This window comes from Staurois parvus, unplaced genomic scaffold (genome assembly GCF_062004578.1).
Source record: "Staurois parvus isolate SC_StPar_1 unplaced genomic scaffold, SC_StPar_1.0 ptg001895l, whole genome shotgun sequence".
Lineage (NCBI taxonomy): Eukaryota > Metazoa > Chordata > Amphibia > Anura > Ranidae > Staurois > Staurois parvus.
Genome location: NW_028319691.1, coordinates 4053 through 20019, shown reverse-complemented (window position 1 = coordinate 20019; position 15967 = coordinate 4053). Strand labels below are relative to the sequence as shown.

The window sequence follows — 15967 nt, the reverse complement described above, 5'->3', positions numbered from 1 at the left end:
CTAATGATTGGTCTATTTGTGAGCCGAAGCACATGTTACGGACTATAAATAGCTCCGGTGTCACTGTTACACTGACAGGAGAAGACATCGCAGTAGATCGCCGATGCGCAGAAGAGCACCGAAGGATCTGGACTCTGGAGGATTATCGCGGACGCAGCACAGAAGAGCGCTGAGTGATGGATCTGGAGGAGACAGGAGAAGAAGAGCACTGACTGATGGATCTGGATGGAGTGCTGAGTGTGACGGACAGCGGCTATCTGGAGGAGACAAGCGCAGTAAGTACTGAGTGACAGTGAGACAGGAACAGATACTGCAGTGATGGACAAATTTTTGAAAAGGAAAGAACTGGACTCTGAACAAAATTCGGAGCCAGATAAGAGCCCAAGTATGAGTGGGGATCAAAAGAAAGCAAAGATGGTTAGCTCAAGGAAATTCTTTGGCACAAGGCAATATAGCGAAAGCTATATTTCATTTGGATTTACTTTCACCGGAGATGCAAAGAAACCAACTCCACTGTGTGTGGTGTGTGGTGAAAAGCTATCTAATAGTGCTATGGTCCCAAGTAAACTTAAACGCCATCTCCAAACGAAACACCCTTCGCTTCAAAACAAGAATGCGGACTTTTTTGTTCACCTGCGTGAAAACACGGAGAAACAGGCAACTTTCATGAGAAAAACCACAAAGGTAAATGAAAGAGCTCTTAAAGCTAGCTATCAAGTTGCTGAACTTATAGCCAAGTCAAAAAAGTGGCACACTGTGGCAGAGACATTAATACTTCCCGCCTGCAAAGCTATTGTAGAGGAGATGCTCGGACCTGAAGCAGCTAAGGAAATAGACAAAGTCCCTCTCTCAGACAACACAATTTCCAGACGTATTAATGACATGTCTGCAGACATAGAAAGTGTGGTTTTGGAAAAGATCCGTATCAGTGAGAAATTTGCATTGCAACTTGACGAGTCTACTGATATCAGTGGACATGCTCAACTCTTGGCCAATGTGCGTTTTGTGGATGGTGATGCAATTAGAGAAAACTTCTTTTTTTGCAAGGCATTGCCAGAAAAAACAACAGGAGAAGAAATTTTTAGGGTCACATCAGAATACCTTGAACAAGGAGGACTTAAGTGGGAAAACTGCACAAGTGTCTGCACCGATGGAGCTGCAGCCATGGTCGGGCGCACCAAAGGCTTTGTAAGCAGAGTGAAGGAAAGAAATCCAGATGTGATTGTTACGCATTGTTTTTTACACCGTGAGGCCCTCGTAGCCAAGACTTTACCAGCAGACCTAGTTCCTGTGTTGGATGATGTTGTGCGCATGGTAAACTTTGTAAAGTCACGACCCGTGAAAAGTCGCATGTTTGCAGCTTTGTGTGAGGAGATGGGAGCGAAGCATAAAACCTTGCTGTTTCATACGGAGGTCCGGTGGTTGTCGCGTGGCAAGGTCTTGGTTCGTGTGTATGAGCTGCGGGAGGAACTTAAAGTGTTTCTGACAAATGAGAGGTCAGATTACGCAAAGCTGCTTGCAAGTGATGAGTGGTGTGCAAGGCTGGCATACCTGGCAGATATTTTTCATCATCTGAATGAGCTGAACACACGAATGCAAGGCCGAAATGAAAATCTGCTTACAAGTACAGATAAAATAAATGGATTCCGTTCAAAGGTGCAACTCTGGCATCAACACGTGGAAAGTGGCAATCTTGAAATGTTCACACTCACCAAGCAATGGCAAGGTGTTCACACTGCTGCACTGGGTGAGATAATAGTTAAACATTTAAAAACTCTCGAGGAGAAGTTGTCATTTTATTTCTCTTCAGTCTCCACTGAATGCCTTGACTGGGTTAGGGACCCTTATAGCTCAGCATCAGTTGGTGGAAAGGACATGACTTTACAGAAGCAGGAGGAACTAACTGAACTGAGACAAAATCGTAGTTTCAAGCTAAGATTTGCTGATCTACCTTTGGACAGTTTTTGGTTGGATACTGCCAAGGAGTTCCCTGTTCTGGCAAACAAAGCTATTTTGACATTGCTCCCATTTTCCACTACATATCTGTGTGAGATGAGCTTTTCAAGCCTGATTGCTATAAAAACTAAAGACAGAGAGAGACTGAGAGCTGTTGACGAAGAGCTACGTGTGTGTCTTTCTTCGATTCCTGCCAGAATATCAGCTTTGTGTTCAGCCAAACAGGCCCAGGTTTCGCACTGAGTAAGTCAACAGAAATATGAACAATTATGAGAATACTTTATTATTTCATAATAAAGTAATTATAAAATAATTTCTTTGTGTTTGATTACTATTCAAGAGAATTACTTTATATATAGTCAATATAGGCACAGAGGTAATTTTTTTTAACATTTTCTAATGGTGGTGTGCCTCGTGATTTTTTTCATGAAAAAAGTGTGCCTTTGCACAAAAAAGGTTGAAAAACACTGCTCTAGTGGGCCCTGTGCTCACTGCCCGGCACCATAGAGCTTGATTGGCATTTACCATTGAACACCAGAATTGGCAGGTCCACCACTGGCACCCTGTGCTTTTCACAGATGAGAGCAGGTTCACCCTGAGCACATGTGACAGACGTGAAAGGGTCTGGAGAAGCCGTGGAGAACGTTCTGCTGCCTGTAACATGGTTCAGTATGACCGTTTTGGTGGTGGGTCAGTGATGGTCTGGGGAGGCGTATCCATGGAGGGACACACAGACCTCTACAGGATAGACAATGGCCCCCTGACTGCCATTAGGTATCGGGATGAAATACTTGGACCCATTGTTAGACCCTACGCTGGTGCAGTGGGTCCTGGGTTCCTCCTGGTGCACAACAATACCCGGCCTCATGTGGCCAGAGTATGCAGGCAGTTCCTGGAGGATGAAGAAATTGATACCATTGAATGGCCCCCACACTTATCAGACCTAAATCCAATAGAACCCCTCTGGGATGTCATGTTTCAGTCCTTCTGACACCGCCAGGTTGCACCTCAGACTGTCCAATAGCTCAGTGATGTCCTGATCCAGATCTGGGAGGAAATCCCCCAGGACACCATCCGTGGTCTCATTAGGACCCTCCGCCGATGTTGTCAGGCATGCATACAAGCACGTGGGGGCCACAGAGACTACCGAGGACCTTTCTGAGTTGCTGCAATGACATTTCAGCAAAATGGACTCGCCTGCTGCATCATTTTTTCACTTTGATTTTCGGGGTGTCTTTGATGGAAATGAGAATTATCAGCCTACAGAGGACTGAATTCAAACGATGGGGCGTCCTTATGTTCCTCACCCATCACCCCGTCCATGTCAGTATAGAGATCCAGCAGGAGGTTTTCAAAGTCTCCCTTTCATTTTTTTTTAAACAGTGTATTTTTTTTTTTTTTACAAATAATATATTTGATTGTCAAATGATTGTGATTATCTATCTATCTATCTATTATCTATCTATCTATCTATCTATCTATCTATCTATCTATCTATTATCTATCTATCTATCTATTATCTATCTATTATCTATCTATCTATCTATCTATCTATCTATCTATCTATCTATCTATTATCTATCTATCTATCTATCTATCTATCTATCTATTATCTATCTATCTATTATCTATTATCTATCTATCTATCTATTATCTATCTATCTATCTATCTATCTATCTATCTATCTATCTATCTATCTATCTATTATCTATCTATCTATCTATCTATCTATCTATTATCTATCTATCTATCTATCTATCTATCTATCTATCTATCTATTATCTATCTATCTATTATCTATCTATCTATCTATCTATTATCTATCTATCTATCTATCTATCTATCTATCTATCTATCTATCTATCTATCTATTATCTATCTATTATCTATCTATCTATCTATCTATCTATCTATCTATCTATCTATCTATCTATCTATTATCTATCTATCTATTATCTATCTATCTATCTATCTATCTATTATCTATCTATCTATCTATCTATCTATCTATCTATCTATCTATCTATCTATCTATCTATTATCTATCTATCTATTATCTATCTATCTATCTATCTATCTATCTATTTATCTATCTATCTATCTATCTATCTATCTATCTATCTATCTATATATTATCTATCTATCTATCTATCTATCTATCTATTATCTATCTATCTATCTATCTATCTATCTATCTATTATCTATCTATCTATCTATCTATCTATCTATCTATCTATTATCTATCTATCTATCTATCTATCTATCTATCTATCTATCTATCTATTATCTATCTATCTATCTATCTATCTATCTATCTATCTATCTCTTAAAATGAACTTTTACTGAATCATTTGTCATATACTGTATGTCATGAATTATATAAAACTTTTCTGTTGGTTGAGATACTTTTCTTGTGTCTCTCATGTGCTGTGTGTTGGGTGTCGGTGTCCCCCGGGAAGGTACAGATGATACTATAATAAAATCATTGTATCAGGTATAAGCCAATACAGCTATAAAAACCATCACATTGCCATCACTGTAATCAATAATCATCACTTAGCTGGTAGGGGCGTCTCTGCAGGGAGGGGTGTGAGGAGGTTCAGCAGCTGTGATCTGTCTTTCTATGAATGTGTCCCCCTCTGTAATTATGTCTCCAGGTGACAACGTCCTCTGTGTATGGATACAACTACTGTATACTGATAGACAGAGCCAGGTGAGGATGGAGGGAGGGGGATGATGATGGGAGGGGGAGCGCAGTCTGGCAGCTGCTCATACAATTCTTTTCTCTGATCTGATTATACGGGGGACACTCCATTGAGATTTAAAAAATAAAGTTGGTAGAAAATGAGATTTGTGATGAAACGGACAGTATCAGTATTAACCAGTAAAGCTGCAGATCCATTTCCACATTTCAGCTCTCAGCCTATTAATTCATCAATAACTTGTATTAGTAATGATACGGAAGTCAGACATTTAGTGATTTCATTATTACGGTGAACTTGGTGTTATTGTCACCAGAGAGTCCTCTAATTATCTGTATATTGAAAAGTCAAAAGAAGCAAAAATGAAAGACTGAATGAATTAAATTGTTTATATATATATATTTCTGTAAGTTTGAAAAAAAAAGTGTTACAAGATTGGGTCTATAATCAATCAATCTGACAATTTTGACATTCTCCCAAAATTTGCCCAATATTCTTTCAGCAACTATCACTCTATAAATGAATCAGGAATCATGGACATTCACCCAACATTCCCCTGGTGAAACTTGCATCCCCTGACATGTGGAAAGATCTCCTCTTCAGTAGAAGGTCTTTACTGTAACTTTCACTCTACATACGAAAAGTGTGAACGTCACTTTCCCTTCACTTTCACCCGACATTCTGTCAGTAAGTTTGTAAATAAAAATTGTCAGGTTGTTACATGCTATGCAGTGTATCTTCTGGAATGCCCGTGCCATAAACAGTATATAGGGAGGACGACCAGAAGACTTCGTGACCGATTTAGAGATCCCGTTTACAATATTAAAAGGGGATTTAAGGAACACTCCCTATCAAGACATTACAGGGATTTTCACCATAGAGACCCGTCTTCCCTTAAATTTACAGGGATTGATGTTGTGCAATACCATTGGCGGGGCACTAATAGGAGTAGACAGGTTTCACGTTCGGAAACCAAATGGATTTTTGAAATGAAATCCTTGACCCCGTTTGGCCTGAACGTAGAGGTAGATTTAAACTGCTTCATGGACAATAGCTGATCTTATGTGTGTAGCCTGTCACTCAACCTCAGAGCTTTCGTTTTATTTATCGGATATTTTCTAAATCTGAGCATACATTCTTTCTTCTATTAACCCCACAACATGGTTGTCCTAGATACTGAATCTTATCACCCCGGGGCTATTTAATAGACGCACGTATTTTATTTCATTTATTGCTGAATTTGATCTATTTATGTTATATGAACATCACTTTTATATGTATGTTTTTACTCATTTTTATTACGTTTTATACTTGTCATATGTTAATTATGCACTTTTTTTCTTGTTAACTTACTGTTTTGTAACAAATATCAGTGCACAATATATATAGTCAATATTTATAATGAACATTGTACTCCGGCAAAATGGCGGCCGCATTCCCCGCTCGGGCACATTAATATGCGCATACGTAATTTATTTACTCGAATATGCGGGGGAGTAACACGCAGGATTACAACCCATGGTTGAGTATCTTGCCCAAAAAAACAGATATTGGATTCTGCATGGGTATAGGACACGGAACTGTCCTCACTGTCTCCTTCAAGAAAAGTGCGATAGTATAGTGGTCTCCCAACCAACAAAATGGCGGCCGGAACACCAGCGCATGCGCGGTGAGACATATGGTGGCCATTTTAGCCTACAAAAAACGTCAGGAAAATGGCGGTCGCGCATGCGCAGTACGCCGATCTTCGCCAAAATGGCACTGGCGCAAATGAAATGACTCTATGCCTATAAATATGACTGACATGACGTCCGGCTTGCATGGCATCACCCCTACTGCAGACGTGTGTTTACACGAAACGCGTCTAGGAGGAGCCCTTGCAAGCCGTGACGTCACGCCGCTGGATCAGGAGGTCCGGCGGCCCATACTTGATGTATACTGGTCAGTGTTTTTCTGGGTGCTTCTGATTGATTACTAACAGTGGTTTTCTACCACCTCCTCAGTTGCTAGTGTATGTCACTGTTTTACTCTATAATAAATGTACTTATTGTAAATACTACACTATGAGCACTTTGATTTTCTATACTCGGCACGGAGCATCCATACCTCAGCACCAGTATTTCAGGCACTACTCTCAGACCAGTGGATTTAGCACCTTATGACCAGACCTACATCCTGCGTATACACCATTGAGGGACCATCAGAGGATCCTGGTACCAGGCTGTTTCCATCCGAGACCCCGGGACGTGTGTGATCACTATATGCGCCATTTTATTTGGCTTCTGGTGAGTAGGTAATCTATTCATACCTCTACAACAGAAGATTCAATCCTGTTCACAATGATGATTCATTTATGGTGGACTAATTACAGTGGGGCAAAAAAGTATTTAGTCACCACCAATGGTGCAAGTTCTCCCACTTACAAAGATGAGAGAGGCCTGTAATTGGCATCATAGGGAGACCTCAACTATGAGAGACAAAATGAGAAAACAAATCCAGACAATCACATTGGCTGATCTGGAAAGAATTGATTTGCAAATTATGGTGGAAAATAAGTATTTGGTCACCTACAAACAAGCAAGATTTCTGGCTCTCACAGACCTGTACCTTCTTCTTTAAGAGGCTCCTCTGTCCTGCACTCATTACCTGTATCAATGGCATCTCTTTGAACTTGTTATCAGTATAAAAGACACCTGTCCACAACCTCAAACAGTCACACTCCAAACTCCACTATGGTGAAGACCAAACACCTGTCGAAGGACACCAGAAACAAAATTGTAGACCTGCACCAGGCTGGGAAGACTGAATCTGCAATAGGCAAGCAGCTTGGTGTGAACAAATCAACTGTGGGAGCAATAATTAGAAAATGGAAGACATACAAGACCACTGATAATCTCCCTCCATCTGGGGCTCCACGCAAGATCTCACCCCATGGGGTCAAAATGATCACAAGAACGGTGAGCAAAAATCCCAGGACCACACGGGGGGACCTAGTGAATGACCTGCAGAGAGCTGGGACCAACGTAACAAAGGCTACCATCAGTAACACACTACGCCACCAGGGACTCAGATCCTGCAGTGCCAGACGTGTCCCCCTGCTTAAGCCAGTACATGCCCGGGGCCCGTCTGAGGTTTGCTAGAGAGCATTTGGATGATCCAGAAGAGGATTGGGAGAATGTCATATGGTCAGATGAAACCAAAATAGAACTGTTTGGTAGAAACACAACTCGTCGTGTTTGGAGGATAGAGAATGCTGAGTTGCATCCAAAGAACACCATACCTACTGTGAAGCATGGGGGTGGCAACATCATGTCTTGGGGCTGTTTCTCCGCAAAGGGACCAGGATGACTGATCCATATACAGGACAGAATGAATGGGGCCATGTATCGTGAGATTGAGTGCAAACCTCCTTCCATCAGCAAGGGCATTGAAGATGAAACGTGGCTGGGTTTTCCAACATGACAATGATCCCAAACATACCGCCCGGGCAATGAAGGAGTGGCTTCGTAAGAAGCATTTCAAGGTCCTGGAGTGGCCTAGCCAGTCTCCAGATCTCAACCTCATAGAAAACCTTTGGAGGGAGTTGAAAGTCTGTGTTGCCCAGCGACAGCCCCAAAACATCACTGCTCTAGAGGAGATCTGCATGGGGGAGGAGTTCTGCATGGAGGATGGGCCAACATACCAGCAACAGTGTGTGCCAACCTTGTGAAGACTTCCAAGAAACGTCTGACCTCTGTCATTGCCAACAAAGGATATATAACAAAGGATTGACATGAACTTTTCATATACACCAAATACTTATTTTCCACCATAATTTGCAAATCAATTCTTTCCAGATCAGCCAATGAGATTGTCTGGATTTGTTTTCTCATTTTGTCTCTCATAATTGAGGTCTCCCTATGATGCCAATTACAGGCCTCTCTCATCTCTGTAAGTGGGAGAACTTGTACAATTGGTGGGGACTAAATACTTTTTTGCCCCACTGTGACTTGTAACGTGATGATATGGATGGACTGTTACAGGTCACATATTCCATTATACTAAAGTTTATTCATCTCCTGTAAGCGCTGCACTCCCTGTTTTTACACCCCCAACATGCTGGGAATAAAAGGAAACACGCCATTGCCACGCCCATTCCCAATCACTGCTTGTTACAAATAAAAGCTCCCAATCCCTTCACTAAATGTCATTAAAGGAACATGAGCATATTTGGTCAATGATGTCATCTAGGACACACCCTGATGGCTTTGATTAACCCCGCCCCCTCCAAAGGATTCCCCCTCCCCCTTCCTGACCAGGCCATTTGTTTGCGTTATGGCGCTGCTAAACTTTAACTGACAATTGCTCGGTCATGCAACGCTGCACCCCCATGAAATTTACGTTCTTTTTCCCCCTCAAATAGAGCTTTTTTTCCATGGTATTTGATCACCTGTGCGGTTTGTTTTAATTTTTTGCGCTATAAACAAAGAGACCCTAAAACTTTTGAGAAAAAAAACCTATATTTTTTATGCTATTAAAATTTTTTTAAAAAATTTAAAAATCACATTTCTTCATAAATTTCAGCCAAAATGTATTCTGCTCCGTGTCTTTGCTAAAAAAAAAAATCCCAATACGTGTAAATTAATTGGTTTACGTGAAAGTTATAGTGACCCCCCTCCCCCCCAGTGTCAGAATGCCTCCGCAGTCCCGCTATAAGTTGCTGATCGCCGCCATTACTTTTAAAAAAATGTAAATTCCAGTATATATACAGCAATTTGTATATACGGTATACTGGAATTTTTTTATTTTTACACTAGTAATGGTGGCAATCAGCAACTTATAGCGGGACTGCAGCAGGTATTCTGACACTGGGGGGGGGGGGGGACTGACTAACTGTCACTGACACCATTACAGTGATCAGTGCTAATTAAAAGCACTGACACTGTTCTAATGGCACTGGGGGCAGGAAGGGGTTAACATCTGGGGAGATCAAAGGGTTAACTGTGTGCCGTGTGTGTTTTACTGTGTAAGCACGCTGCATTTTATGGCTGTACTATGCAGAGCCATACAAAGCAGTATGCTGGAGCTGACGGGAGAGATCTGTATTGTTTGCATATAGACCCCTCCCCCCGTCAGTGATACTCGGCAACCACCGTGCAATCTCCACCTGGGACCCGGTGATCGACAGCTGAAGCCACCAATGGCACCCCCTACCTGCTAGTACAAAATCATATATATATATACAGTGAGGAACAGAAGTATTTGAACAGCCTGCGATTTTGCAAGTTCTCCCACTTCTCCATCATGGAGGGTGTAACAGAAGCGTAGGCAGGACAGAGCACACGGGAAGATGGGGAACACACAAAACTTTAATTGAAGCAACAAATTGACAGACACTCAATAGGGAAATGGCAGGGAGGGTGATGTGTGCGCAGACCAGGGATGATTCCAGGCACGGGGGGTCTTCAGCGACAGACAGGCAATCTCCCCCCTAGGCTTGGGGCCTCAGCGAGCTCCCTCTGTGACTGGACAGCGGATTGAAGACTCGGGCAACAGGCGGCAATCTACCACTGGGCAGGGGTCTCAGGCAACAGGCAGCAACCTACCACTGGGCAGGGGCCTCGGACAACAGGCGGCAACCTACCACTGGGCAGGGGCCTCGGACAACAGGCGGCAACCTACCACTGGGCAGGGGCCTCGGACAACAGGCGGCAATCTACCCCTGGGCAGGGGCTTCGGGCAACAGGCGGCAACCTACCACTGGGCAGGGCCTCGGACAACAGGCGGCAACCTACCACTGGGCAGGGGCCTCGGACAACAGGCGGCAACCTACCACTGGGCAGGGGCCTCGGGCAACAGGCAGCAATCTACCCCTGGGCAGGGGCTTCGGGCAACAGGCGGCAACCTACCACTGGGCAGGGCCTCGGGCAACAGGTGGCAACCTACCACTGGGCAGGGGCCTCAGACAACAGGCGGCAACCTACCACTGGGCAGGGGCCTCGGACAACAGGCGGCAATCTACCACTGGGCAGGGGCTTCGGGCAACAGGCGGCAACCTACCACTGGACTCAAGCTGCAGAGACTGGCCACAGCACAGCTCCCACCCAGCTTTCTAGGGTCATTGGGTGCACGGGGACTCAACGGGTAGCGATTGCTCAAGCACTCAGGGGCACCACAGGTAGCTATACTCCGGGCATGCCATGAGGACACAGGTGGTCAGTGCACACACAGCGGGGCAGTTCGGAACACGGGTGGTCGGTGCACACAGCGGGGACAGTTCAGGACACGAGTGGTCGGTGCACACAGCAGGCACAGTTCAGGACACGGGTGGTCGGTGCACACAGCGGGGACAGTTCAGAACACAGGTGGTCAGTGCACACAACAGGAACAGTTCAGGACACAGGTGGTCAGTGCGCACAACAGGGGCAGTTCAGGACATGAGTGGTCGGTGCACACAGCGGGGACAGTTCAGAACACAGGTGGTCGGTGCACACAGCAGGGACAGTTCAGAACACGGGTGGTCAGTGCACACAGCGGGGACAGTTCAGAACACTGGTGGTCGGTGCACACAGCGGGGACAGTTCAGGACACAGGTGGCCAGTGCGCACAACAGGGACAGTTCAGGACACGAGTGGTCGGTGCACACAGCGGGGACAGTTCAGGACACTCATGGTAAGCAGCTTGCAGACCCTCAGAGGCAGGCGGCTCCAGACAGGGACGACCAGCGGTCAGTGTTCCAGGGACAACCAGTGATCAGCAGACAGCAGCAGCTCCCAGGGCACTCAGCAGCAGACAGCCTCCAGGGACACGCAGCCATGGACAGTGTGCAGGTTCCCTCAGCCGCAGCTTCCAGGACACTCAGCAGCAGACAGCATCCAGGGACACGCAGCCACGGACAGTGTGCAGGCTCCCTCAGCAGCAGCTCCCAGGGCACTCAGCAGCAGACAGGGTGCAAGGGTGCTCAGTAGACAGGCTTACAGACTGGAAGGGTCTCAGCTGTGGGGTCTGACCTTTGAGGAGAAGGCTCATGCAGAGCTGTGGAGACTCCCAACCCTGGGGTATTGTAGAGGGCTACAGTCCTGACCTTTTGGGGGTCTGCAGAGTGTGCAGGGGGGATGGCTGGGGAGGTTCAGTCCCCCTCACCCGAGCCTCTCAGCATCTTTCTGGGAGCAAGATGATTCCAGCAGCATGGGCAGGAACAAAAGGGAAGGGCTGCTTCCTGTGTGGGTCTCTTGAAGATCATGTGGGACGCGGCTAGGTTGCCTCGGCAACGGCTGGCCCAGCCCTGTCCATGGAAGCCCACAGACCTTCTAATGTACAAGGGGGAAGGGAGGGGTGGAGGGATATGGCGGGGGATGGGAGAGGCACTGGCAGTCCGTGACAGAGGGTCTGACATTCACATTGCAGGGGATTCCCACTCTGAGGACAGAATTCAGGAAATCACATTGTATGATTTGTAAAGAATGTATTTGTCTCGCACTTCTGAACAGAAGTATTTGAACCCCTGAGAAGATCCGTGTTAATATTTGGTACAGAAGCCTTTGTCTGCAATTACAGAGGTCAGACGTTCCCTGTAGTCCTTGGCCAGGTTTGCACTGCAACAGGGATTTTGGCCGACTCCTCCACACAGATCTCCTCTAGATCTGTCAGGTTTCCGGGTTGTCGCTGAGCAACATGGAGTTTCAGCTCCCTCCAAAGATGTTCTATTGGATTTAGGTCTGGAGACTGGCTAGGCCACTCCAGAACCCTGATATGCTTCTTACGGAGCCACTCCTTGGTTCTCCTGGCTGTGTGCTTCGGGTCGTTGTCATGTTGGAAGACCCAGCCACGACCCATCTTCAATGCTCTGACTGAGGGAAGGAGGTTGTTGCTGAAAATCTCACAATAAATGGCCCCATTCATCCTCTCCTTAATACAGTGCAGTCGTCCTGTCCCCTTCGCAGAAAAGCACCCCCAAAGCATGATGTTACCACCCCCATGCTTCACAGTAGGGATGGTGTTCTTGGGATGCAACTCATCCTTCTTTTTCCTCTAAACACGACGAGTAAAGTTTAGACCAAAAAGTTCTACTTTGGTCTCATCTGACCACATGACTTTCTCCCATGCCTCCTCTGGATCATCCAGATGGTCATTGGCAACCTTCAGACGGGCCTGGACATGTGATGACTTGAGCAGGGGAACCTTCCGTGCAATGCATGATTGGAAACCATGACGGCGGAGTGTTCTACCGACAGTGACCTTTGAAACTGGGGTCCCAGCTCTCTTCATGTAACTGACCAGCTCCTCCCTTGTAGTTCTGGGCTGATTCCTCACCTTTCTTATCATCAGTGATCCCCCACGAGGTGACATCTTGCATGGAGCCCCAGTCTGAGGGAGACTGACAGTTGTCTTTAGCCTCTTCCATTTTCTAACAATTGCTCCAACAGTTGATCTATTTTCACCAAGCTGCTTGGCAATTGCCCCGTAGCCCTTTCCAGCCTTGTGGAGGTCCACAATTTTGTCTCTGGTGTCTTTTTGATAGCTCTTTGGTCTTGCCCATGGTAGTAGTTGGCGTCTGACTGACTGTGGGGTGGACAGGTGTCTTTAAAGAGCTCAGACAGGTGCTACTAAGTTAGATTAATGAGTGGAGTAGAGGTGGACTTTTTAAAGGTGCAGTAACAGGTCTTTGAGAGCCAGAATTCTTGCTGTTTCTCAGGTGTTCAAATACTTCTGTTCAGCCGTGCGAGACAAATACATTCTTTACAAATCATACAATGTGATCTCCTGAATTCTGTCCTCAGAGTGGGAATGCACCTACAATGTGAATGTCAGACCCTCCATGATGGAGAAGTGGGAGAACTTGCAAAATTGCAGGGTGTTCAAATACTTATGTTCCTCACTGTATAAGGTGAGTGGATGACGGATTGGGGGGGGGGGGGTTGTGAAGAGATTGTTTGAAGAACTTAAAGTAGGGAGCGCCTTCCATGTCACTGAGGAGGGGGATTTAGTGCACTTGGCATTGTGGGGGACTTTCATCATTTTGCACATTCTTTATTCATACATTTTTATTGTGGGATGAGTTTTTGTATGTTAAATCCTTGGAGATCTACGTATTCATCATACATTGTTTGGCACTTTTTTTTGGCACATTTATTATGTTTTGTTTAAGAGTGATTATATTTATTTGAGGGATGTTACTTAATAATAGCTAATATTTGGGGGGGTTATTTATTTTGTTAATTATTTTTATGCAGCATTGTTTTTAGTGCATATGATTTGAATACTTATAGGAAGGGACCCGGGGGGAGGGGGAGTGTTAGGGGGGGCTACTTCTTAATCTTTTTAAGTTTTTCTGTGACATGTCTGAATAGAAGATCTTGGAGATGCAGACATCCCTCTTATGGGGTCTTTATGAATGAGAACATCTGATGCAAATACATGAAGCTCCTTGGTTGTTGTAATTCTGATGTTTGATGTCTTCTTCAGAATCAAACCTCTGATTGATCGATGAGCTCCTGGAATCGGTTTTCGGCTTTAGAAGTTTTCCTATGAGGATCTGGGGAGGTCTGGGGTAGGAGTGTTGTCTCTGCAGCATTGTATGGGGAAGCCCAATCCTCCCTTGTGGCCGAAGTTTTCAGAGACATTTATACAAAGAGAAGGATTTTGTATTAGACCCGATAAAAGAAAACATCCTGAAATTATTATCAGCTTATAACTTAAAGTCTGAACTGGGAACGGGATCTCATCAACTTTATCTAACATTAAAAAGGATTTTTGAAAATGCCAACAAAATGTATTTATTAATATAGCCGGATACATCTACATACAATATAATTAATGTGATCGTGATGCTGAAACAATGACATCACAGTCAGCATATAAAAGAACATGTTTAATATTTATGTTCCGGGAAGGTGGTTAGTGAAGTCTTCCTTCTCTGGAAGAGTGATGGGTGGTTCTGGTATCTGACACTTTAGGGTGTTTTCGATACTTTGCCCCCCCCCCCCCCCCCCCCCCCCCGGCCGCTGTGATTTTTCTTCATTGAAGATTTATATATAACAATGTTCCTTCTAAATTCACTACTAAAATACTAAAATCACCAATAATAGAGATAATGCCATAACTACAGGTAGCCCAGTGTTGCTCCATACATATCAGCGGATAACTGTCTTTGTATTCAGGTCAGGTCTGAGCAGAATTATGTAACATTTTGGTAAAAATATACATCCTAATAATCCTGCACTGGAGGTCAGTATGGCGAATACCTCCACAGCCACCATGTATTTCCCTCTGGTGCTCAGATAGGCCGGGATCATGGCAATCCAGACACTGCAGTACACCAGCATGCTGAAGGTGATGTACTTGGCCTCATTAAAACTGTCCGGTAATGTCCTGGCCATAAAAGCGATAATGAAGCTCACAGCTGCCAGAAGCCCCATATATCCCAGGACAGAGTAGAAGCGATAACTGAACCCTCATTACACTGAATGATGATCTTCCCCTGATAAGAGTGAGTGTCTCTATCCTGGAAGGGGGGAGAAATAGACAACCAAGTGACACAGATTATGACTTGGACCAGTGAGAAGACACAAATGATACAATTGGGCAGTTTGGTTCCCATCCATTTCCTCCAGGGACTCCCAGGTTTGGTGGCCTTAAAGGCAATACACACCATGATACTTTTGGCAAGTAGAGAAGAGACGGCAACTGAGAAGATGACACCAAAAGAGGTGACACGCAGCATGCAGGTCACATCTACTGGATGGCCGAGGAACAAGAAGACACAGAGGAAGCTCAGCATGATGGAGACCAGGAGAAGATAGCTCAGGTTCCGGTTATTGGCTTTAACAATGGGGGTGTCCCGGTAATATATAAATATCCCCAATATTAAACCAGTCAGAAGGCAACAGAGGATGGAGACAGCTGAAAATACTGCAACAATGGTGTCACCAGTGTAGGAGAGAAATTCCACCACTCTTGGAACACACCGATCCTTCTTCTCATTTGGCCATTCATCATCAGGACATTTCATGCAGTTTTCACTGTCTGCAGGAAGAACAATACAAACACAATGAGCATCGGGGTCAGGGCATTATTATTGGTTTTATAAAAAGCTAAAAGCATACTGACAAACACAAGTAATATATAGCGCATAAAATCAACACTTGTGGCACTGAGGATGTGAAGACCCAAGTGGACCCAACGCCAGAAGATGCGCTGTCCAAAAACCAAAACATCTTTCCGCATTTCGAGAGTACCCCTCTTCATCAGAGATCTTTATTCAACCAATAAACCCACAGGAATAATGCACTCGGCTGAGGCGCACTTTCTCTTTTGTTTGGTTTAGAT

General features: G+C 44.7%; 1 protein-coding gene and 1 pseudogene across 1 annotated transcript; one reads left to right on the top strand and one right to left on the bottom strand.

Annotated features, from left to right (window-relative positions):
* Positions 1-318: 318 nt before the first annotated feature.
* LOC149433863 (zinc finger BED domain-containing protein 5-like) lies at positions 319-2199 on the top strand. Its single transcript, XM_089664350.1, has one exon. It carries the CDS (start codon positions 319-321, stop codon positions 2197-2199), a length of 1881 nt encoding a protein of 626 aa, XP_089520476.1.
* Positions 2200-14772: 12573 nt separating this feature from the next.
* Positions 14773-15650, bottom strand: LOC149433862 (vomeronasal type-2 receptor 26-like; annotated as a pseudogene).
* Between the last annotated feature and the right edge of the window lie 317 nt (positions 15651-15967).

Coding starts and splice junctions, on each gene's coding strand:
- LOC149433863 (XM_089664350.1), top strand. CDS start 319: ATGGACAAATTTTTGAAAAGGAAAGAACTGGACTCTGAACAAAATTCG.